Source organism: Aspergillus brunneoviolaceus, assembly GCF_003184695.1.
Source record: "Aspergillus brunneoviolaceus CBS 621.78 unplaced genomic scaffold BO95scaffold_22, whole genome shotgun sequence".
Taxonomy (NCBI): Eukaryota; Fungi; Ascomycota; class Eurotiomycetes; order Eurotiales; family Aspergillaceae; genus Aspergillus; species Aspergillus brunneoviolaceus.
Window position 1 is genome coordinate 197,217 of NW_020290752.1, and position 21,721 is coordinate 218,937.

General features: G+C 51.5%; 7 protein-coding genes across 7 annotated transcripts; 4 read left to right on the plus strand and 3 right to left on the minus strand.

Moving 5' to 3' along the window:
• The first annotated feature begins 171 nt into the window (after positions 1-171).
• On the plus strand, positions 172-2,406 carry cp3 (carboxypeptidase C PRC1). Its single transcript, XM_025586161.1, has 3 exons — positions 172-320; positions 397-970; positions 1,023-2,406. The coding sequence occupies exons 2-3, from the start codon at positions 490-492 to the stop codon at positions 2,186-2,188; spliced, it is 1,647 nt and encodes a 548-aa protein (XP_025443741.1). The 5' UTR covers positions 172-320; positions 397-489; the 3' UTR covers positions 2,189-2,406.
• A 1,259-nt stretch (positions 2,407-3,665) lies between these two features.
• BO95DRAFT_410437 (40S ribosomal protein uS13) lies at positions 3,666-5,015 on the minus strand. The gene is made up of 3 exons (XM_025584179.1): positions 4,920-5,015; positions 4,399-4,564; positions 3,666-4,156 (listed from the first exon to the last, which is right to left on the minus strand). Exons 1-3 carry the CDS (start codon positions 4,921-4,923, stop codon positions 3,859-3,861), a joined length of 468 nt encoding a protein of 155 aa, XP_025443742.1. The 5' UTR covers positions 4,924-5,015; the 3' UTR covers positions 3,666-3,858.
• Positions 5,016-6,010: 995 nt separating this feature from the next.
• BO95DRAFT_493471 (uncharacterized protein) lies at positions 6,011-8,861 on the plus strand. Its single transcript, XM_025590762.1, has one exon. It carries the CDS (start codon positions 6,125-6,127, stop codon positions 8,540-8,542), a length of 2,418 nt encoding a protein of 805 aa, XP_025443743.1. The 5' UTR covers positions 6,011-6,124; the 3' UTR covers positions 8,543-8,861.
• A 214-nt stretch (positions 8,862-9,075) lies between these two features.
• BO95DRAFT_441359 (peroxidase) lies at positions 9,076-10,337 on the minus strand. Its single transcript, XM_025586162.1, has 2 exons — positions 10,093-10,337; positions 9,076-10,030 (listed from the first exon to the last, which is right to left on the minus strand). The coding sequence occupies exons 1-2, from the start codon at positions 10,200-10,202 to the stop codon at positions 9,199-9,201; spliced, it is 942 nt and encodes a 313-aa protein (XP_025443744.1). The 5' UTR covers positions 10,203-10,337; the 3' UTR covers positions 9,076-9,198.
• Positions 10,338-12,589: 2,252 nt separating this feature from the next.
• BO95DRAFT_86675 (uncharacterized protein) lies at positions 12,590-13,788 on the minus strand. The gene has a single exon (XM_025592289.1). It carries the CDS (start codon positions 13,527-13,529, stop codon positions 12,735-12,737), a length of 795 nt encoding a protein of 264 aa, XP_025443745.1. The 5' UTR covers positions 13,530-13,788; the 3' UTR covers positions 12,590-12,734.
• Positions 13,789-16,951: 3,163 nt separating this feature from the next.
• On the plus strand, positions 16,952-17,404 carry BO95DRAFT_462255 (uncharacterized protein; the record flags this gene model as incomplete). The annotated part of the gene is made up of 1 exon (XM_025588899.1): positions 16,952-17,404. The coding sequence occupies one exon, from the start codon at positions 16,952-16,954 to the stop codon at positions 17,402-17,404; it is 453 nt and encodes a 150-aa protein (XP_025443746.1).
• A 1,543-nt stretch (positions 17,405-18,947) lies between these two features.
• BO95DRAFT_441362 (kinase-like protein) lies at positions 18,948-20,563 on the plus strand. Its single transcript, XM_025586163.1, has one exon. The coding sequence runs from the start codon at positions 19,239-19,241 to the stop codon at positions 20,295-20,297; it is 1,059 nt and encodes a 352-aa protein (XP_025443747.1). The 5' UTR covers positions 18,948-19,238; the 3' UTR covers positions 20,298-20,563.
• Positions 20,564-21,721: the final 1,158 nt, after the last annotated feature.

The following is a 21,721-nucleotide window of genomic DNA, read 5'->3' on the forward strand; positions in this document are numbered from 1 at the left end:
GCAGTGGCCCGACGGGGCTGTGATTGGAGGAACGGGCGATGACGCTGGTCCCGTGAAGTCTGCTTAGTCATGACATGTGACTCGGCGCGTGACTCGCCTTGGTCCGGAAGGCACCGCGGTTTGATTGGCCGCCTCCTCCCCCAGCTATCAAGGCGTCATCTGCAGGCCAACGCCGGACATCTCCTTCTTCCCTTCTCTCTCTCTCTCTCTCTCTCTCTCTCATCCTCACCTCCTCTTCTGTCTTCTTGATTTTCTTGGTAGGATCAAGTAGCTGGTGTTCTATCAGCTACAATTCTATCCAATTTCATCTGCCCTGAGCTGTAAGCTTATCTCCCCATCCCCAGCTACACCCGTCGTGCCCTGATAGCCCATGCTGATAAGCACCTTGCCTCCCAGGTACCATCCAGACCGCAAGGTCCTTGCCATCCTTCTCTCCTCAATCCATCAAGGACTCAACCCAAGCACTCTGATAAGTAAACCAAGATCATCATGAGAGTTCTTCCAGCTTCTTTGCTGGTCGGAGCGGCTACCGCTGCCGTCTCCTCTCCCTTCCAGCAGGTTCTTGGAGACGTCAAGTCGAACCTCAAGTCGACCGTCGAGAGCTCCTCAGAGCCCCTGCACGCTTTTAAGGAGCAGCTGAAGACTCTTTCTGATGATGCTCGTAAGCTCTGGGAGGAGGTTGCCAGCACCTTCCCCGAGAGCATGGACCAGAACCCTCTGTTCTCTCTGCCCAAGAAGCACAACCGTCGTCCCGACTCTCACTGGGACCACGTCGTTCGTGGCGCCGATATCCAGGACGTCTGGGTTACTGGTGCCAACGGCGAGAAGGAGCGGGAGATCGATGGCCGTCTGGAGGCCTACGATCTCAGGGTCAAGAAGACCGATCCTAGCTCCCTCAACATTGACCCTAATGTAAAGCAATACACCGGTTATCTTGATGATAACGAGAATGATAAGCACCTGTTCTACTGTAAGTGACAATCATGCCTGAAATGATCCGATTCAACACTAACTTTCTGAAGGGTTCTTCGAATCTCGCAACGATCCCGCCAACGACCCCGTTGTCTTGTGGTTAAACGGTGGCCCCGGCTGTTCGTCTCTGACCGGTCTCTTTATGGAGCTTGGGCCCAGCAGCATTGATGAGAACATTAAGCCCATCTACAATGATTTCTCTTGGAACTCAAATGCCTCAGTCATCTTCCTTGACCAGCCCGTCAACGTTGGTTACTCCTACAGTGGCTCTGCTGTTAGTGACACTGTTGCCGCTGGCAAGGACGTCTATGCTCTGCTTTCTCTCTTCTTCAAGCAGTTCCCCGAATACGCCAAGCAAGACTTCCACATTGCTGGCGAGTCTTACGCTGGTCACTACATCCCTGTCTTTGCCTCTGAGATCCTCTCACACAAGAAGCGCAACATTAACCTCAAGTCTGTGCTGATTGGCAACGGTCTCACCGATGGCTTGACTCAGTACGAGTACTACCGCCCCATGGCTTGCGGTGACGGTGGTTACCCTGCTGTCCTGGACGAGGCCTCCTGCCAGTCCATGGACAACGCCCTGCCCCGCTGCCTGTCCATGATTGAGTCCTGCTACAGCTCCGAGAGCGCATGGGTCTGTGTTCCTGCCTCGATTTACTGCAACAACGCCCTCCTGGCCCCTTACCAGCGCACGGGACAGAATGTCTACGATGTCCGTGGCAAGTGCGAGGACGACTCCAACCTCTGCTACAAGGGTCTGGGATACGTCAGCGAATACCTGAACAAGCCCGAAGTCATTGAGGCTGTCGGTGCTGAGGTTGGCGGCTATGACTCCTGCAATTTCGACATCAACCGTAACTTCCTCTTCCACGGTGACTGGATGAAGCCCTACCACCGTCTGGTTCCGGGTCTGCTCGAGCAGATCCCCGTCTTGATCTATGCCGGTGACGCCGACTTCATCTGCAACTGGCTCGGCAACAAGGCCTGGACCGAGGCTCTCGAGTGGCCCGGCCAGAAGGAGTACGCCTCCCTTCCCTTGGAGGATCTCAAGATCGTCGACAACGAGCACAAGGGCAAGAAGGTGGGTCAGGTCAAGTCCCACGGCAACTTCACCTTCATGCGCCTCTACGGCGGTGGCCACATGGTTCCCATGGACCAGCCCGAGTCCAGCCTGGAGTTCTTCAACCGCTGGTTGGGCGGTGAATGGTTCTAGATCGGACCTGCTGCTGCTGTTGCTGCTGCTCTTTGATATAAGTTACATACTTGCATATTGCTGCCTGCGATGTAGTACCAGCTTTCAATCTGCTACCTTATGACTTAGTTGTGGTGCATTCGATGTCAAGTTGCACACAGGATCTATGACCACATGATTGCTGTACTTTTTTGCTGTCATCTGCGAACACATTTACTAGAATTGATGGAATGATCAGGTATCACGTTACTCAGTATTTACTCAATAGTGATTTATACCACGCTTGTCAAACGCCCTGCACGAAAAGTAGTCCTGCAAGGTTTTGTTTCGGTAGTATCCAACCACATCGCCGAACTCCGCCCCGTACCCTGGTCTGGACCCCGTGGGTTCGAGAACCTAAGCGATCAAGTCCGCATCGTAGCGTACCTCTGAGCGGCGAGTGTCCACAGAAACCTCCAGGCGGGCGCCAGCTGGCTGAGAAGCCATCATCTTGAGAACAGAGGCGAGAAACTACTAGGTATTCAACGTCCACCGTGCTGTCCGACGAACCAGGCACCAGGCACCACCACGTGCCCTGCTTTTAACCCACTAGAGTATACTCCAGGTACAGTACAGCACCACCAAGGCGGGAAGAGACACAACGACCTTGATGCCCATGCAATGGTATAACCCATGTGGTAGGTTGTATGTCAATCAACAGCAGCATCATGACTCCCCCCTTCAGTGCTTTCAGTAGACAGACCTTTAGCGATCGACGAGTGGGATAATAGTGTATTGTACCGTGTAGATCTACCGTTCTTTTCGAGGCCCGGGGTCGGCGCAAGGACCCTGGTTTACGGGGTGTTTTGGTTCGAGGGAGCTGGAGACAGCCGAGATGGGGTTGAGGGATGGGCTGGCTGCCACTGCAGTGCCAGTTGGGGTCTTTACTTTGTACGTGGTGAGTGGCGAAATGGGGGGAAGGGTGTGGAGGGAGGGGGGGTTTGTTTGCTTGAGTAAGATTATGGTATTCCTGATAGTTGGTGGGTGGGATAGGCAGTATGGTAAGAGGCATGGAATCAGGTATAGCTTTTATCTTTTGCTCAAGCCAGAATCATAATAGTAGAACCTGATAGTATATGGGATAGACAAGATGATACGGGGTTTGACAAGATATAAATCTCCGTATTTTGCTTAAGCCAAGTGACCCTGATAGCGCATGGGAGAGAAAATATGATAAGAGGCATAGCCATAGTCAGGTATCGCTCTCGGCGTTTGCTTGACCAAGGCAGGGTGGTGATCAGAGAGAGACAAGATGATATAAGATACACACCCGCTGTGATGACAATCGCGGCCAGACTTGAAGATACTGTTGTTGGTTCTTCCATGGCCTGTGATAATCAGGCCTGAAGACTACCCTGACTACAGGATGGGTTAGCCTGCTCATGCTATACAAGTTACGAAGGCGAAGACCATGTTTGGTTTTTTTTTTTTTGAATTTCATTTCATGATGGTATGATTTCTTTTCATTTTCGCGGGAGACTCGAGATCAAAAAACCCCTTGTCTGGTTCCCAACGAAAGGGGGTAATTTTCATTATCACACCAGCATCTCAGACACAGTTGCCCCCCCGACTCTCTTTTAATCCCATGATCCAAAGTAGCCCAGACCCGCGCAAGAAAAGAAATAAACACAAAGCTCCCAGTGAGGAAATGCTTAGTTCTTCTTCTTGCTGACACCGACGGTGCGACCACGGCGACCGGTGGTCTTGGTGTGCTGACCACGGACACGGAGACCCCAGTAGTGACGGAGACCGCGGTGGGAGCGGATCTTCTTGAGGCGCTCGAGGTCCTCACGGATCTTGCTGTCGAGGTTGTTGGAGACGACCTGGGAGTTCTTGCCGTCGGTGATGTCGCGCTGTCTGTTCAGGAACCAGGCGGGGATCTTGTACTGCTCGGGGCTCTGGAGGATGGTGACGACACGCTCGAGCTCTTCGGTGGTGAGCTCACCGGCGCTGCAGGAAGATAAGAATTAACTCTGACTGTTGCCGGGATATATGATTGAAGTGATTTGAAGTGGAAAGGCCAGATGTGCGGGCATGGATTTCGTTCTCCGAAGTATATTCCTCTCATTTCCTTCGATATGTTGCTGCATTGGTGGCGCTGCTTCTTCCTCTTTTTTTCTTCTGGAGTTTCCGGATTCCCGACATCTGCGCGTGGAAGGGGTGTGATGGAGGACTGGAGGATAAAAACGTACCGCTTGGTGAGGTCAACATCGGCCTTCTTGCAGACCAAGTTGGAGTAACGGCGACCAACACCCTTGATCTGGGTCAAGGCGTACATGATCTTCTGCTTACCGTCAACATTGGTGTTGAGGAGACGCAGAATGTACTGGAAGTTGGTCTTCTCGCCGGACACAAGCGCTATATGTCGACAAAAAAAAACCATCAGCATTTCCGTTCACATTTCATCGCATAAAAACCAGAGTCCCGTCTGTCAAACGCGAAATTTACCCCCCAAAGCATTTCCACGCCATGTTCCATATCCGGTCGGTCTGTCGATGATAGAAAACCTCTTTGCCGAGCTGATGCTTTGGATTTTTGATGCGTTGCCGTCGTAGCGATAAAATTTCCTCCCGTCATCGCAATATAGCCACCCAGAACGATGTTCTTTCCTCGACCACCGACCGGACATAGAACCAAGGCAGGAAACGCCAGAAAAAGGAATAAAATCGGTCGGACATGAGGGATCTGGAGAGACTGAGAGATTTGCACGTACACATGATGGGCGATTTGGGGCGGGACCGCGGTGAATTGTCGACAGGCGAAAGGGATGGGAGAAGGAGGGTGAAGTCGTGGGCGTTGGCGGTGCTTCTCAATCTCTTTCCTCTGCAACTTTCGCAAGCCCGTTGTGGGATCGGGTAAGCTGGTTACTAACCACATCGGGCATGGTCGTTCTGAGGGCTCGCTTATGGCCCGCGCTAGGCTGCTTCGGGCTATATTGTCACCTGCCCTGCGCTGGGTCGGGGGTAAGGCACGTGATTGAATGCTCGTCGATGCCTCAGGTTGGGGATTTACCTTAATACCAAAAATAGGCAAGGACCGTCAGTATGCATCTCTGTAGAAGATCAAAGAGGGATGGCCATTTCTTAATGAAGCAGCGACAAGGTCTATGCTTGTATTCTGTAGAGCTTGTCCTTCCAACACAATTCGATTGACCGTTTTCTGGGACCAGATCCGTAGCTGGTTTGGGCGTCCGAATGGCCGCATCTTTCACTCTAGTGTTTATGGGGATGCTGCCATGGCGACTCCACCTGACATAACACTACGTACTACAAGAGATCAACACTGAAGCCATCAGTGCGATCTGACCTGTTTGGCAGACAGTGATTGAGTAGCAGGCTTGAATCAATACCGCGAAAACAAAAACACCGATGGCTGCAGTCCTTTCCATAAGTTAGTTAATGATTGTAGCTTAGTAACACGTGCCTAGTCAGATTTCTACCTGGCCACAAGAACACCGTCTTGCTTTGAGTGCTATGAAAAAATTATGACCAGATATGCTATGACTCTACCAACAAAGGAAGGAGAGTTTAGCCACAGTTGAAATGTATGCGCTTGGGTGACTTGGATTTTAGTGGGTAGGACATGAATTGTCCAGCAAAATCCCAGTGTCACCTGGCACTAAGCTGATTCACTTAACTGATTTTTCGGCAGAAGTCTCAACTTATCTATTCCTACACTGCCCTCCGGTGAATATGTGATTTGTCACTTGAAAATGTGTTCTCAGTTTTTACTTCCCGGCTGAAGTTGTTCTTGTCCCTTTCTCCAAGCTTTTATCTCGTGTTACTTGATCCAGTCCATAGAAGTTCTTCTACAGTAACAACAAGGCACGCCTTCCTTCATCCGGTAAGGTTCCCGCCTCTAGCGAGGTTAAGCGAGAGTTAGCGCCGTCACTCATACTCCCGAACTATAGCACGCAAGATGGTCCAGGGACAGCTACAGACCGGGGAAAGGAGGTCGGCCAGGAGCCGGAAAGATCGCCACATCCATGCCATCTCACGCCCGGAGGTGAGATGGCATGAGATCCAGTATCCCGATCCCGAGCTCCGGTTTGAAAAGCTGGCTGTGGAGACTCTGCCCGACCCCCCAAAGGACTTCACCATCGGAGGTAAACGGAGCCACGGGCTCACCAAGGGTGGGCACGCCAGGAAAGAAGACCTGGAGATGCTGCTGCAGTTCCTGGACTGGGGCTTTGATCATGATCGGATTATACACGAAGCCACCTGCGACCAGCTTGGCGCTATGATTTTCAAGCTCATCTTCAACAGAGCGCCGGAACATCGACCTCAGACTTGGAACGAATTATTCGACGTGACGAGAGACGCGGGCCCACGTTTGCTGTCAAGAGCCATCGATCGGCCATGCATCCCAGTTAGTCGCTATTACCCCAGTCTTAAGAATGGACCGGCCATGCCGGCTGGGCGGATTTTTCAGAGACCGCTGGACGCTTCCCCATATCTCTCAGATCTCTGCATTCACCGGATGTCTTTGCCCTCGACTGGTGGCTCTCTTAGTGCTGCTGTTACACCGCAACCTAACACTCCAAATGAGAACACCATCTCTCTCAATTCGAGTCCTTCGCACTCATCATCTCTTCCAGCAACGCAACTCGCCATTCAGCTCGCATCAACCGAAAGCATGACGAACTCGCACAACGATCCTTCCAACAAAGAGACCCTGTCGGCCCAGTCTTTTGGTCTTCCTCAAGCTGCACTTGTAGACTCAGCTCAGACCAACGAAGCTTGTCTCAGCAGAGGAGCTACGGACCACGCCATCATGCATGGTACAAGCCCAGACAACAACATCACCATAGAAGAACCTGTGCCGTCCGTCCACTCCAGTATGCTCGATGCACTGATTGTGGTGGCTCAGTTGCTGAAGCTAGGCTCATCCAAGGACAAGAGTAATGAGAGCGAGAGACAGACTTTCGACGGAGCGGAGCTCGCCTTCCGCGAAGCTATAAGCCAAGACTGGGACACCTGCGCCCACGAAGAAGGTGCTCGGCTGATAACTCGTCTCAAAGCTGAATTGGAAAAGCTCAACGTCAGCGTTGCTACAACATCCCAGAATGTACGAGACGCTTGGATGGCATTGACGAAGTCCTTCACCCAGTTCGACTATTTGTCTGCAAAGAGATACTCCTCGTGTTCCTGTTTGCCTGACGATCTCCCCGGATCTCCCTTCGTTGACGAGGGACTTGCTGTGAAACACCACATATTCATGCCACTCGCTGAGAGCGCCGACACAGACGGAGTGACCATACAGGACCTCCTGGGCCGTTGGTTCGGGAAGCGGTGGAGCGAGGATTGTGTCCTCTGTAAACAGCCTGGCTCTGTGGCTACGGATATGGCATTTCAGAGCACTCCCTTGTGTTTAGTGGTTGCGCCCGCTCCCGGAACCTCCCTTCATGAGCATACGCGTGACATCAGCATCAACTACATTGACTTCACAGGTACTGAATGTACTGCATCCTATAGATGGACAGGAGGCATCTATTACAATAACAGCCGCCTACGTGTCTACTGGACTGATACCAAGGTGGGTGAGCAAGATAGTGGAAATATCCGTGCTTATGAGAGCCGACTGGGATCGGTTTTCATGGTCGAATCCCACGCTCAGTCCAACCCTTTTGATCGAGTGCCCCCAGTTTGGTGGGAGAATAAGCCTGTCCCATTACTGTTCTACGAGTGTACCTGGAGACCTGAATCCGAACACATGGAAAGGCCCACTGAGTTCCTTGACGACATGCTTGCGGCCCTGGATGATCTTGACAACCAGCTGGTGACGCAAGCTACTATGACTACCAGCCTTGCAGTTCCTGCCCTTCACAGCCAGCTAATGACGCCACCAACCACTACTTCCAGCCCTGAAAGTCATACCCCACACAACCAGCTGATGGCACAGATGACCGTTCCTCTCCCCGAGGTTGATGCCGCTCACAGCCAGCTGATCACACCATCGAGCCATGCAGGGCAGGAGGAGTTGCAATATTCGGATTCTCCATATGGCTATGGCTTTGGAGACTTTATCGGCCAGGAACTTTTCTCGGTTTTCAATGACAGTTACATGGCTATGGACGCTTCTTTGCCATCAGCCCAAGCACCAGAATTTGATCCACACACCGAAATGTCTGAGGCGGATTTTGCGTTGAGCGAAGGTGGTTTTGAAGAGCTGCTGAATAACTCCACTCTGCAAATTAATTGGTCTTTGGTTTCCGATGAGCCTAATCCATCCTCTGCTGAGTCCGATGTGAGGCATCAGCAGGAAAGTACTGATATCGTGATGCAGGATGTCTTTGGGGGTGGTGAAACTGATGATTCGAAGACCGTTGAAAAGTGATACTGCCGTTGAGCCGTGGACTGTTCATCGATTGTTTGTTTTTTTGCCTTCTGAATTGAGCATGTACACCGATTGGATTTGCTTCTGATCTAGAGTTGTACATTAGCCAGGTACAAGATGGTACATACAGCAGTGCCCAAGCTTCATGTCCATAATTTTCCTTTACTGTGTTGTTAGCAGAGAACATGAAACTTTACTGAGGTCGAATGATATTTCCAACCGAATCAGTCGCCTGAATTTCCGGTCACCAAGTAATTAGACGTACCTATCCGATCCTTTATTTGTCCTTCATTCGTGGATTAACGATTGAAATTAATGTCACTTTGACAGTGCCGAGTCAAGGCAGTCAGCCAATAGAGGGACGGGGGAAGTCAGCTCCAGCCGATCCTTGTTGCTTTCCCCGCATTTCACCCTCGTTGTAAATCGCCCCGTTTCCCTCAACCTCAACTTAGCCTTCTCTTAAGCTATTCTTCTGCGAAAGACCCCTATCAGACTTATTTATCCAGGTGAGATGTTGACGATGATTGGTATCAGTCGATATCATCTATTAAATTCACATATGAAGCATGAGAGGCTAACTCTAACTATATCCATCTAATCTAGAGCCCTTGTATAAGAAAAACAACGCATTCCGACCGGACAAACCAGCCTCAAATCTATAGCCTTGCACGAACAGCTTCTTTCTTGGACTGTCTCGGCGGGCCCGTGGGGGTATCGCTCTTCTTCGGTGCTGAAATATAGCCTCCTCTGACGTTGTCCGCATTAATGACCAACCCCTTCTCGTCTCTCTTGATGCCGAGCTCGATCAACTTCGCGAACGCCTTTGCAAAGTGATCGAAAAACAGCTCCTTATCCTTCGCATACTTCACCACCCACTCCTGGAACTTCGGGTCCGTCTTCAGCGCGATATCCGTGGGCAGCATCATCAACATCTCGTCGCCCTCCTCCGCATCCGGATCCACAAAGACAAACTGCGACATCCCGTTGCCCAGCTTCTTCGGCGTCCACTCCAGTTTCAGTAAGAGGTTGAAGAACTGGTTGGAAAATCGCGTCGGGTTGTTGACCCACGGTCCCTCGAATCCGCTGCGGTCGGTGTGGCATCGGCCCAGGTTGTGTCCGCCCGCCAATGCGACGATCTCCTGGTCGTTGAAGCCCATTCGATAGAAGATGAAGCGGAGGTGATCAGCGCCCAGGGCGCCATCCGGTAAGCGGCCGCGTGGAGGCACCTTGGAGTCATCGACGAGATCGGTGCGGCCTGGTTGCCATGGGACTTCGGGCCCGCCCATCTCCTTGATGGCAACCACGCCGGCTAGCGTCCACAGGTCTGAGTATGTGATCCAGGGGTGTTTCTCTTTGACGGGCTCGAGGAATGCGCGACCGAACTGGAGGCCTGCGTTGGCCGGGTCCCCGCCTTCAGCTTCATAGCGCATGCCCGCCCCGTTGCTGCCGCCCGTGTCGGACTCAGCGTCATACGTGCCCGCGGAGTGCCTGGTACGGGGTTAGTTGGCAAATTGGATGAGCAAGTAACTTGAACAATGAGAGAGCCTCACCATGCTAAACGGACAAACACGGGACCAGCACTTCCGTCGTCATAATCGGGCTTTTTCAGCTGGGCGGCGATGTCTCTGCGGACAGCGTCATAATCTCCGGGGGTGCTCATCTCGGCCGATAAGTCTGTCTGGGGTAATGAAAGGAGTCTGCGCGGATGACTGATCGGTTCGGTTCCCGTGCGCCGCGGATTCTTTTTTTGCTACAGTGAGAAGGTCGAAAGATATCAAGGAGAGGAATGGAACACGCAAGATATGAGAAAATATTGAATAGGAGAAGGAGGAGAATTTCAAACTGCAAACGACTGGCATTTGCTTTTGTCTTTCTCGCTGGCACATGAAGACCGGACCGATGGCGACTAATTGAACTGTGGATCACTGGGCCCGCGGTCCAATTCCCTTAGAAGCAAAAGCCGAGGTTCAATTTTCTGGCTTGCGACCCGCGCTCTCACAAATTCTCATGACCAGTTATCGCGATGGAGACGGATTCTCGGACCTGAGTGGTGGTTCAACTGATGGCCTTAATCTTGGTCAGCTCGACGGAGCCCCCATCTTTGGCCATTTCCCCAGGTTCATGTGTCAATGGGGTCTGGGACAGGTTTTGCGGTTGTCGATAGCCGTGGCGAGGGGAGGGATTACACCTGGAAATGTGCAGGTTGTGCATTTCCAAATCCCCAGGGTCGCTCAGAGCTTGACATATGATTTCTTCTTGACTTCGACAAGCCAAATTCTTCTCAACCTCAGCATCATCGGATCGATGTGCGAGATCGCTCTGCTCTCTGGGATCAGGTAGTCGTTCGGAAATGGACCTCGGGCTGTGATATGCCGAGCATCAATTAACCGACCATGCTGAAGATTGGTAGCAGAGCGCGCTCGTTCACAAGACACCCGGTCTCACGCATGCCAATTGCTTACTGCAATGACTATGATTTCAACTTCAGCGAGTACAGAATAAACCAGACACTGGCCATTGCCGACCTCACACCCCCAAGGCCTGGGCGCCGTCTGGTCATCTTGCGAAATCACACCCGATAAATAGTCCTGATTCTGAGATCACCGCAGATCGCCGTCTCATTCAATAGCCGCCTTAATAACCGCTCCAGGTTTTCCCTCCCCGATCTCGAACGTCCTCCGCCGCGGTCACAGTTCACTTTAACCCGTTCCAATATCCATTTTCAATCATCGAACCACACCGAAGACTTGTTCGGCAACCCTTCGAATGACGGCAATTTCACCCCATGGAGAGAAGAACGGAATTCTCCTGATGGTTGCTGAATTGAGGTTCTCCATCTCATCCTCCGCGCGAATTTCAGGACGAAATGTTGATGGCCTGAGGGATTTTGTGTAAAAGGTTGGACTGCCCTGTAGTATGTTTGAGGAGTAAGTAGTGGACGTAGCATAAACGTAGTTATATGAAGAATCGTACTAGCGAGCACAAGAATATGATCTCTAGAACTAGTTAGAGCCGACTCATTAACTAGAACTAGTTATTAATAAAACATGGCACTCCGCTTCTTAATGTTCCGATGTTAGCACATTGCAAAGATTAGCCAAAGTGACGGGCCTCCATTGGTGCTTATCGCCTACTCTCCGATAGTGTCCAACGACTGATCACTTTTTGTTGTATGCTATTATGCTTAGTCTAAATTACACATCGGTGCTTCACAGCTGCTTCAATGTCAAGCCAGGAAATAGGACGTCATACCTAAATCCCCTTTAGTCCCTCTACCATAGTTCGGCGGCCAGAATCTCTCCCCTCAAGTTTGCACCGTTTGTCTCCGCGCGCCCACCCCTCATCCCCGCGGATCAAATTTCCTCGTCGCAATCGCATCTCCCACTTTTTTTTCTGGACTTTTATTCTTTCGCGTTTTCTTTTGAGCCAACAGAAAACTTCTCCACCTCCGCGCTCCGCAGCACATTCACTTCCTGCCTTCCTACACGAAACCGGCGAAAAATCCAACAACCCCAAAAAAAATGGGCCAAATTGAAGAACTCCCCGACGACTTTGACGAATCGCTCAACCTGAACGATGGCGCCGCCAACGCCGCCGCCGCCGCATCGGCCGCCGCAACAACGGAAGAAGAGATCCTGCCGATCAAGCACGAGCGGCTGAAGGATGTGGAGAGCAGCGATCCGATGGCGCCGCGCATGCCGCCGACGATGCAGGCGGTGCAGACGCACACGACGGACGAATTGGCGGATATCCTGAACCGGACGCCGTTGTTCATGACGGATATGGATAAGGCGTTGGATGAGAGTATGTCTACCCTCAAATGTCTTTAGTTATGCGTCTGGGGGGTCAATGGGAAGAATATGGCTAACGGTTGATCGAAAATAGACGGCGAGAACGTCATGCTGGATGCGATCCGCGCGCTGCAGAATGAAGGAACCCGCGGGGAGGTGGCGCAGAGCTTCCGGTCCGAGGGAAACGAGACGGCCAAGGAGAAGCGGTGGATCGATGCCAAGGAGCATTACACCAAGGCTATTGCGGTGCTGCAGGCCAAGGAGGACAAGTGGGAGAAGCCCGAGGATGAGGAGGCAGAGAGAAAACTCCAGAAGGAGGTGGAGGCCGCGTGCTACATCAACCGCGCGCTGTGTCATTTGGAATTGCGTGAGTGTCAATTTTCTCAAGTCTATTCCTGGGTTTAGGGGAGAGGGGCTGACTTGAATTGATCTGGGGGGTGATCACAGAGAACTACCGCTCTACGACCCTCGATTGCGCCGCCGCTCTGAAACTCAACCCCAAGAATGTCAAGGCCTACTACCGCTCCGCGACGGCATTGCTCGCTCTGGATAAGATCCCCGAGGCGGAGGATGCGGCGGCGCGCGGCTTGGCCATCGACCCCGAGAACAAGTCCCTGCAGACGGTGGCCGCCAAGATCGCGGAGCGGAAGGCCGCGGTGGAGCGGGTGGTGGCGAGGAGGAAGGCCGAGGAGGAGCGCAGGCAGAAGGAGGCGCAGCTGTTGAGCGTCGCGCTCCAGGCCAGGAACATCCGCACGCGCAAGACGGACGCGCCGCCGGAGATGGAGGATGCGAGCATCAAGCTCTCGCCGGACCCGCTGTCGCCCGAAAGTACCCTCGAGTTCCCCTGTGTGCTTTTGTACCACATGGACGCGCAGACGGATTTCATCAAGGCGTTCTCCGAGATGCACACCATCGAGGATCATTTGGAGTACATCTTCCCGCTGCCCTGGGATTCGAAGCATGAGTACACGATCAATTCGGTGGAGTGCTTCATGGAGACCGTCACGGGCGGCTTGATCCAGGCGGGCAAGAAGTTGCCCTTGCTGCAGATCTTGGCGAGTGGTAAGGTGGAGGTTGTGGATGAGCTGGTGAAGATCTATGTGATCCCCACGTCGAAGAAGGCCAAGTTCATCGCCGAGATGAAGGCGAGGAGATCGGGTTGAGACGTCTCGGTTGCTGATGTGAAATGAAGACATGATGGACTGTGACTCTCCGAGAGTGGATAGCCGGTCTATCCACCTGTACTGTGCACGCTCTTGAGACGAGCATTACGGTTAACAAGCCACTACAGCATCCTTATAGGCTGTTACTTCCATCAGAAGAGCACAGGATGATGACCCACGTTGCCGGGGTGCGCAGAAGCCTGCTTACCTTGGCTCGATAATCATCTGTAGATCAGGCTGAAGATCGTTCAGTACGGGCACATGATACCATTGTAGATATACACTTTATGACGAATCAAAAGTTATAGATTTCATTTGATTTCCTTGGAGAGAGTTGGTCCCAAGAGCATGTGCCATCTAAAACCTGAAGCTGCTGGGCCCACGGTGCATACCTGGAGGCAAACGGCCAAAGTAGAAGCTGTCTCCGTCGATCCTTCCTTTCGATCCTCCCTTTCTATTCCTAGTACTCCCACATTCGAGCAACAAGCCATGCACTTGCATCATTGATAGCAACGATGCTCCGGCTCCAAACCTCTGACTTATTCGGCCAGGAACAAATGTGTCTCGGATTTCTATCAGAAGGCGCTAACTTTTCACCAGCGTTGCAGAGTAGCAAATACTACCGAAGTAGGGGGGGGGGGCACCTGCCAGCCTGACCATCCGAGAGAAATGCCCATGACAACTGCTCGCATGTTGCCAGGCAATCTAGGTGTCCACGGGAGGGAGCATGGTTCCAGCTCATGCTGACTTCTATAAGCTTCATTCGCCTCTGCATGTTCACACTGCCTCCGACGATAACGTTTGCGAAGGTTGAGAATCGTGGATTCTCTGTCGATAGCCCTTTCGAAGTATAAAGCAACCTCACCCATAATAGTATCTTGGAGATTTCGGCTACAGGCTGTTGAGATCATACCGTGCGATAGAGGTAGATTGAGGGGCGTCTGCGATGCAGCAGGATTTCTATGTTCGATGCTATGGGGCTGCGGCACTGTTAGTGGCTCTTGGGAGCTGCAATACGAGGCTGTTCAAATCTACTATACCTCTGGCGCTTTTGTGAGCATTGGCTCGTCAGTATCTCTCCCTTATACTCAAGAGACTAGGCAGTACAGGAACGGAGCTCACTAGTTTAGCTGGTTCTATTTTCTGGAGATACTGGCTACCGCTGTCCATCTCCATTCAAGTCCGCTTGCCCCTGGTGGTGCTACTTTGTCTGGTCTATACAAAAGCACTTTTGGACTACCGCCCAATGGCAGCAGGAGTCATTCAATAGTAGCGATGTCTCCTCACACGGTCACCGCATGGACTCTGTATAGACTCAAGCACCCCCTCTGGTGAATTTGTACTCTATGGTCTGTCATTCACCAGCTAGTGTACTGCAGTCTCTTCTCTTGCTTCAAATCTTGATCTTGTCTGATTCAATGTTTCTTGTTATTAACTATCAAGTAGAGGGGTCAATCAACAGATCCAGCATGTTGGTAGATTGGCTCTCTTCCACTATCCACCTCCATCTCCTCCACCATACTACCTACTCAGCTTCCATTCTTTTTCATCCACACATCTGTATCTTCATAGCCCAACACAATCGCTTCTATATTCTCTATGCTGGAAACGATCCGTGACACACATCGCTTCCCCAACCACTTGTCCACAACACAAATGCCGATAAAGCATGTCCTTCGCCTGTCCGGGACTTTGATCACGGCTTCATAGAGGCATTTCGTGGTCTAGGGATCTGTCAAGCTGAGCAAAGACAGCTAGTAATTCAGTCTACCGAAGGACGACATAGATAAACGACCTTCGCTTTTGAAGTTCGAGGGCCGCTTTCCAAGCAAAGGAAGGACATTGAGATTCGCATTCCCCACAATCGCTCACTTAATACATCTTTTGACCCACCTGAATACTCCATCTTCACGCAGAGATAAGCTCTCCATGCCCAAGATATGGAGGAGATAATCGTTCTCGGCAAGAAATTGACTGCATGAGCCAACGGTTGCTATCACTGGCTTCCATGTGCATTTCTATTTCGGTATAACCGAGCGTCGCTCGGCGATTGAGTGGCCCTCTCTTCAGATACCATTCCCGCAAACTCTCGGTAGGGCTATAGTCGAATACTCCGACTACTACTACCACCACCACCACCTATCATAAACCAAGCCCACTATCAGTGCTCTCCACACAAGTAAACAGGCCAAACGGCCCCTGTTTATGCCCCGCCAGCACAGTCCACACCCCCATACAAAACACGATGCTCCCGCTCGAGCAATCAACCCCATCCTCCTCCTCCGGTTCCTGAACAATGACATATCCCATGACATCTTCATGACACCACCACCACCCCCCTTTGAACGAAAAACAAAAAAGAAATTCCCCCGTACTGGGGTTCCAACCCAGGTCTGAAGCAGGAAGCCGTTAGGTGATCCACAACCGTCGTCTCCACCCTAGACCATACGGGGTGTTTGTTGGAGGTATCCGCGCTGGCTTGAATTATCTGTCCACTTTCGCTAACTTTTCCAGCGGCTTTTGGGATGGTTGTCGAGTAGCAGATGATCTAAATGCATGTAGAATATCGTTTTGGAGATATTCTGTTACGGCGGAATGCCTTACGGGCGTTGGGCTGGGTTGTGCCTGTTGGGGTGTGGAATCGTCGGGGGAATGGGGTAGAATCGCATGGCCGGATGGCGAAACGAAGGTAGGGATGGAGATTGTTACCTACAGTTCGGTGGACGCTTTTCTGGATGACTTACTGGTAGGTGGGGAATCTGTGGTTTGGAGTATTGAGAGCGCGATGGTCGAGGAAGGTTATGGCGCTCTCGACAATTACCTTACTGGTTGGGCGGTTCCAACTAGCTCCATGGTGTCTCAAAAGCAAACAGCACTTGTGTCAAAACACAAAAACGACAAGACGAAGAAGGAAGAAAGAAAGCAAAAGAGCCTTGGAGGGTGGATAATGCCTTTGATTGCTGAATCGCGCATCACAGGCGCTATGAGCACGTTTTACAACAGCCCTAAGCGTGGGAGGTGTTGAGCAGAGTGCTTTTAGCAAGATGCGATGATTGTCGACGTGTGGTATGCACATAACTCGACAGGGATTTATGAATGAAAACCGCAAGGCCGGATGATACACCCGTGTCGCAATGTTCATATCCTAAGGTAGGTGCCACCCTTTCTTCTCCCTTCTGCTTGCGAACATTGGCTAATTTCCAGACAGGGTAAGCCCAGAGAAGAGGCCGAGCTAATGTGTGGGTTTGCGTTAAGCAAGGGAGTCACTGCATATCCCGCCGCTACTCTGCGCCTGCCTACGACGATCGATTGTCTGAGCTGGTGCGGATGAAAGCGTAAGCCTGTTCCCTAAGCCCCTACCCCATGAAGAAGCACGTGTGCTCGAACAAAAAGAAGCTTGCCCTGAGAGCAGACCGCCGAGAGGAAAGACGACGGTCAAGGCAACCGGACTATTCATGGGCTTGGACACAGCCCAGCTCAATAGTTCTCTGTCGTTCCACGGTCTTCCGAAGCTTTGCCCCCGAGCCAGATCCGATCCTGGGTCAGACTTCGAATCTGCTTGCAATCGCTCACAACGAAATAGTCCAGTTGACGAAGAAGAACCGGCGGGCGATCTGGACGCCAATGTTCCAGAGCCCGAATCCAAACTGAAGAAGCGTACCCTCGACTTTCATTCGGACTCCGACGACCCTACAAAGAACAGCCCTCCAAAGAAATGCAAGCCCATCCTCCCTACGACAAAGAAACTTAGCCGTCCCATACCTCCAAAGACGCCCATCCTTCCTACGGCTCCGAAGGCATTTCCGAAGAAACCTGTTCCTACGACTCCACGTACGCCTGCGCCCGTCACTGACTCGACTCCACGTACGGACCACGCGCACCAATCATGGATTGAGCTTGCTCATTGAGATGTGCGTAAATGGTATGAAGGTACCAGTATCTTGTTCTGGAGATTTTTTGGATAGACGAACACCTCGAGAAAGGTGGGCTTCCTTGAAGACTAAGACTCGGCAGCAAATCTGCTGTGGGTAACCATGCTTGCTCGTTGAGGTCTGCAATAAGAGCAATGCTTATCCTACCTCAGCTCCTGGCTTAGGTAGCTCTATCGATGCCCCCTTCAGGGGTTCTTTTGCAGATTCGGAGAATTCCACAATCTGCTTTTTCAATAACGGTTCATGAGACTTTTTGAGTATCAACTCGAGTCCATGTGCAGCATAAGCTCAGAATCTGGGGAGCTGCTACAGACACACCACCCATGATTTCGTCGCTTTTCTTGGTCTTTTGCATAACAAACACTTTGCTCAAGATCATACAGAGGTTGATGGCCATGATGAATGAGAAGTTCGCAGACCTTGGGCTCATTGCGGCAGGAAGTACCCTGCGACATCGCCTAAATTGCCCAATACTCTTATCTCTCGTCCTCCTGCTGAGAGTTATTACTTGATTGAGAAGCAGACCCCCAACCCGATCAAGGAATTCACTGCATAACATGCCTATGCTTGAGTCAAATTATTTATGTAGCTATCTTACTGATAGCATTGCTCACCCTTTTGCTGTGAGGACTAAAGAGAGCACCGAAAAGGATCAGCAGATGCATTAGATGAACCGAGAACTTGATCATCGGTGGTATTAACTGTGCTGAGGAACCCCAAGTTGGCCCAACTGCTAGCAAGCTTTTACCCTCTCTCGAGGTTACACCGTCATATTCAAGGTGCATCGGCTACGGAAGGTAAAAGGACTTACAAGTGAGTCACCTCGTCGACTCTAGTTTTTGCTATATCACTTCTCCCAGGCTATACCCCGCGCTGACCATCGATCAGACAAGAGTACGATGAGCGACACTCCAAACAATAGGGTCGTTCCAGCTCAACCCAATCCAACCCAGTCCCAGAACGACCCTGCCCTTTTGCCCGGCATGAATTTGCAGTCATTCCTGGGGAATGAACACCTATCACTGGTCATGCAACCGCATGTGCTCCTTCATGCTCCCACAATTGAGGCTATCGGATTACTGGTACGCTTATCAGTCCAAGTGAACACGAAAGAAGATAACAACCGGGTGGTTTTGATCACTTATACAGATAGCCCAATTATCTTTCAATGACAATGACGTTAACTCGTCGCCTCGCCAACCCACACCCTTACCTTGTGTAGACGATTTACAGTGCTATGCTTCTAATAAACTTGTAGTTTCTCCTAGCGCCATCATTCGCCTTTGTATCAAATCATGATAGGCCCGACCAGGTTCAGGATAGAGCAAGCAGCAAAGACCTGGCGAACCCCATCCTCAGAGAAATCCATCCTACTGTCATTCCGAGTTTTGCGACGAAGTGCACTGGTCAGATTGACCCGAGTGGACGCATGAAGTGGTAGGTTGAGGATAAATACCGCAGCGGGACTGATCCTTCCACACTGGGCCGGGGAAAATCCCTCGTACAGCGACAACTTCATGTTTAACATCAACACCTTCAAGCTTCCGTGTCAGCTCACGCCAATGTTGTATCAGACATTTGGTTTAATCCCACGTGCAATCCAGGCACCAGCAATGCTTAGCTCCAGATCTCAGGCTGTCACCGACTCGGTGCTGCGTCAATTACCCGACGCAAATCATGATGACAGTTAATAAGGAGCCCCCTTGCCTCTGGCATTCCGCAGAGTTGCTCTTCTCAAGAGCACTCCCTCCCCTTCATCTAGGCTGATTTTGCAGAATAATCATCTTTGATTTACTCATCATCAGACAGGATGACTCTACTAGCACCCTATCAATTTCCGCACCAGCCCCTGTGCAGTGAGCCGCCACCGCCGTATACACCATCCCAGACCCCCTCATACACCCCACAGCCACCACATCCCAGCATGCACCAGCACACACTTCCGACCTCAATATCCCCCTACTTGTTCTGTGAACAGACACCCCCACATTTGTCCCGCTCGAGCATCTCCAGATACGGCCGTTACCTTACCACCCTTAGCCATAGCGTCAACAGCACCACCTACCTTTACCGACTCTGTCCACGCTTTCCAGCCAACAGCCAACCCAGAATCTACGCCGTCAAGATCATCCCCTCATCCTCTCAGCCCCCTCCCTCTACTCAATTGTTCAAGAACAATGTACTAAACAGCAACACCATCAATCACCCCAACATCCTCCTCCCATTCCTGCCCGCAATCATCGACGATGCCGGCAATCACCACCTGATCACCCCCTACTGTACAGGGGGTACTCTCCATGAACTGATCGCATCAACAACGCAGCTCGCTCCTGCAGAAGCAAACTGCTTCTTCAAGCAACTCCTTCGAGGCGTCGCGTATCTCCACAACCACCCCAACCTCCAATCTCACCTCGACCAAACTCACATTGGACCTCCATGGACGAGCTTGACTCTCAACCCGCAGGACATCCTCCTCACCGGAGCAGGAACCGTGCGAATCAAAGTCCGGGCATTCTCCCCCTCGTCTCCCCACGCAGCGCGCAGCAGTCCATACTATGCGCCAGAGCTATACCGCGTCCCCAACAACAACACCAATATCAACGAAAACACCCCCAAAGCCCTCGACGCCTGGGCCCTGGGCATGATCTACCTATTCATGCGCACGGGCCGTCCAGCCTGGAGCGTGGCCCAGGCGGAGGAGGATCGGATGTATGCCCGGTATGCAAGGGAAAGAGCGCAGGAGGGGGGATTTGCCTTGATCGAGGATTTGGGGCCTGTAAGTGTCACGTTTATCCCCTTTCCCCATTGGCCCTTGTCCTTATCCATCACGAAAATGGCCGTCTTCACGCCGCATCGCATTGTGTATTGATCAAGGTCGGCGATGCGCCCCCCGTCAGGAACCATGTCGAAACGTCATCTACGCCATGTTAGATCCCAGGCCCCTTCGTCGGCTGACGGTCCATCATGCCTTGCGGTCAGAGTGGATATACGGAGTCGCAATCTGTGGAGCACGTGAAGAGGGCGACCTCTACCGAGGCGGAATCTGTAAACAAAGGTAGAGGGGGCATTTGCAGGATTCGTTGAAGTTATATTCCGTAGTAACCCATAGTTCTTCTTAATCGAACTGTACACCCGAACCACCGAGTCAGAAAGCGATCACGTAGCAGCCTAGTACCTACCTACTTCATGGCATGCGAATGCTACACAGTACGATAAACCCCCACGAAGGTCCTGACCAGCCGCATAAGTCAAGTCAACCTCCTGAACTCCTAGAGCACACACACACACACACACACACACATACACACATACACATATACACTTTCTTTCTCTGTCTGCCCCCCCCGACACACCTCCCAAAACCCCCAACCCCTCATCAGACCTATCTCTCTTCCTTCGGGATTTGAACCAGTCCCAAAATTCTCATTGTCCCTCTCCCCCGAAATCCAACGCACCCAATGCACCTCCCCCCCCCCCCCCCCCCACCGGCCGGAAACCCGTTCATCCAAACCCTCCGAACAATATAACACATCCAACTCCTCCGCCCAAGCACAGACATAGCAAACGCAAGACACACAGAAAAAAACAAGTTTGCCTCCCCAGAAAACCGGTTGACGTTTGTATTTACCCCTTGCTTTAAATGGGAACAGTTCGTGCTTGCGTCGCCCCGTCCTGCAAGATTGACTTACTTGTCTCCCCTCTTTTGTCCTTGTATAAGTAAGCACCGCTGTCATAGATATAAGCAATGCGTCGGGGCGTCCCAATTTTGAATCTTTCTTTTTCTTGCTCCCCCCCCCCCCCCCCCTTCCATCTCTCCATGTCTCCCCTCTGACAGAAGTATGTAGATCCAGGCTCGGGGTCTTCATTCATGAAAATCTCTCTTGGTCTCTTGATTATTAAAGTATAGTTCTATATGTACAGTGCCTAACTCTCCCGATACCCCCACCAAAACCCTTTTGGGTCCCATCGAAATTCTATACAACCGGTCCTCTAGCGATTTTCTATGCCGTTACGACCCGAAATGCACAACATAACCCAAAAGAGAGAAAGAGAAAAAGAAAAAAAAAAACAAAAGAAAGAGGTAAGTACAAATGAAAATGCCCGTTCTGCTTTCCTCCCCCTCCCTTTCCCCCGCTCTATATGATGAAATTCATTCAATATTAGAAACTAAAGTTAGTGAAGCGACCCCTCTCAACCACCCGGTGGGAGCGAGACCCAGGCTTTTTTGGGAAATTCTGTTCCACGCGTTTGATGGCACACAACAAAAGAAATGCGTTAGCGCTTGACGTTGAT

What these genes read in the sequence shown, in the direction of transcription:
- BO95DRAFT_410437 (XM_025584179.1), bottom strand. An exon ending in GATGTTGACCTCACCAAGCG is followed by an intron (nt 4,157 to 4,398) that starts GTACGTTTTTAT and finishes ATCTTCCTGCAG; the next exon opens with CGCCGGTGAGCTCACCACCG.
- BO95DRAFT_441362 (XM_025586163.1), top strand. Translation starts at nt 19,239, where the DNA reads ATGACTCTACTAGCACCCTATCAATTTCCGCACCAGCCCCTGTGCAGT.
- cp3 (XM_025586161.1), top strand. Translation starts at nt 490, where the DNA reads ATGAGAGTTCTTCCAGCTTCTTTGCTGGTCGGAGCGGCTACCGCTGCC. An exon ending in TGATAAGCACCTGTTCTACT is followed by an intron (nt 971 to 1,022) that starts GTAAGTGACAAT and finishes AACTTTCTGAAG; the next exon opens with GGTTCTTCGAATCTCGCAAC.
- BO95DRAFT_493471 (XM_025590762.1), top strand. Translation starts at nt 6,125, where the DNA reads ATGGTCCAGGGACAGCTACAGACCGGGGAAAGGAGGTCGGCCAGGAGC.
- BO95DRAFT_441359 (XM_025586162.1), bottom strand. Translation starts at nt 10,202, where the DNA reads ATGAGCACCCCCGGAGATTATGACGCTGTCCGCAGAGACATCGCCGCC. An exon ending in GTGTTTGTCCGTTTAGCATG is followed by an intron (nt 10,031 to 10,092) that starts GTGAGGCTCTCT and finishes ACCCCGTACCAG; the next exon opens with GCACTCCGCGGGCACGTATG.
- BO95DRAFT_86675 (XM_025592289.1), bottom strand. Translation starts at nt 13,529, where the DNA reads ATGTCTTCATTTCACATCAGCAACCGAGACGTCTCAACCCGATCTCCT.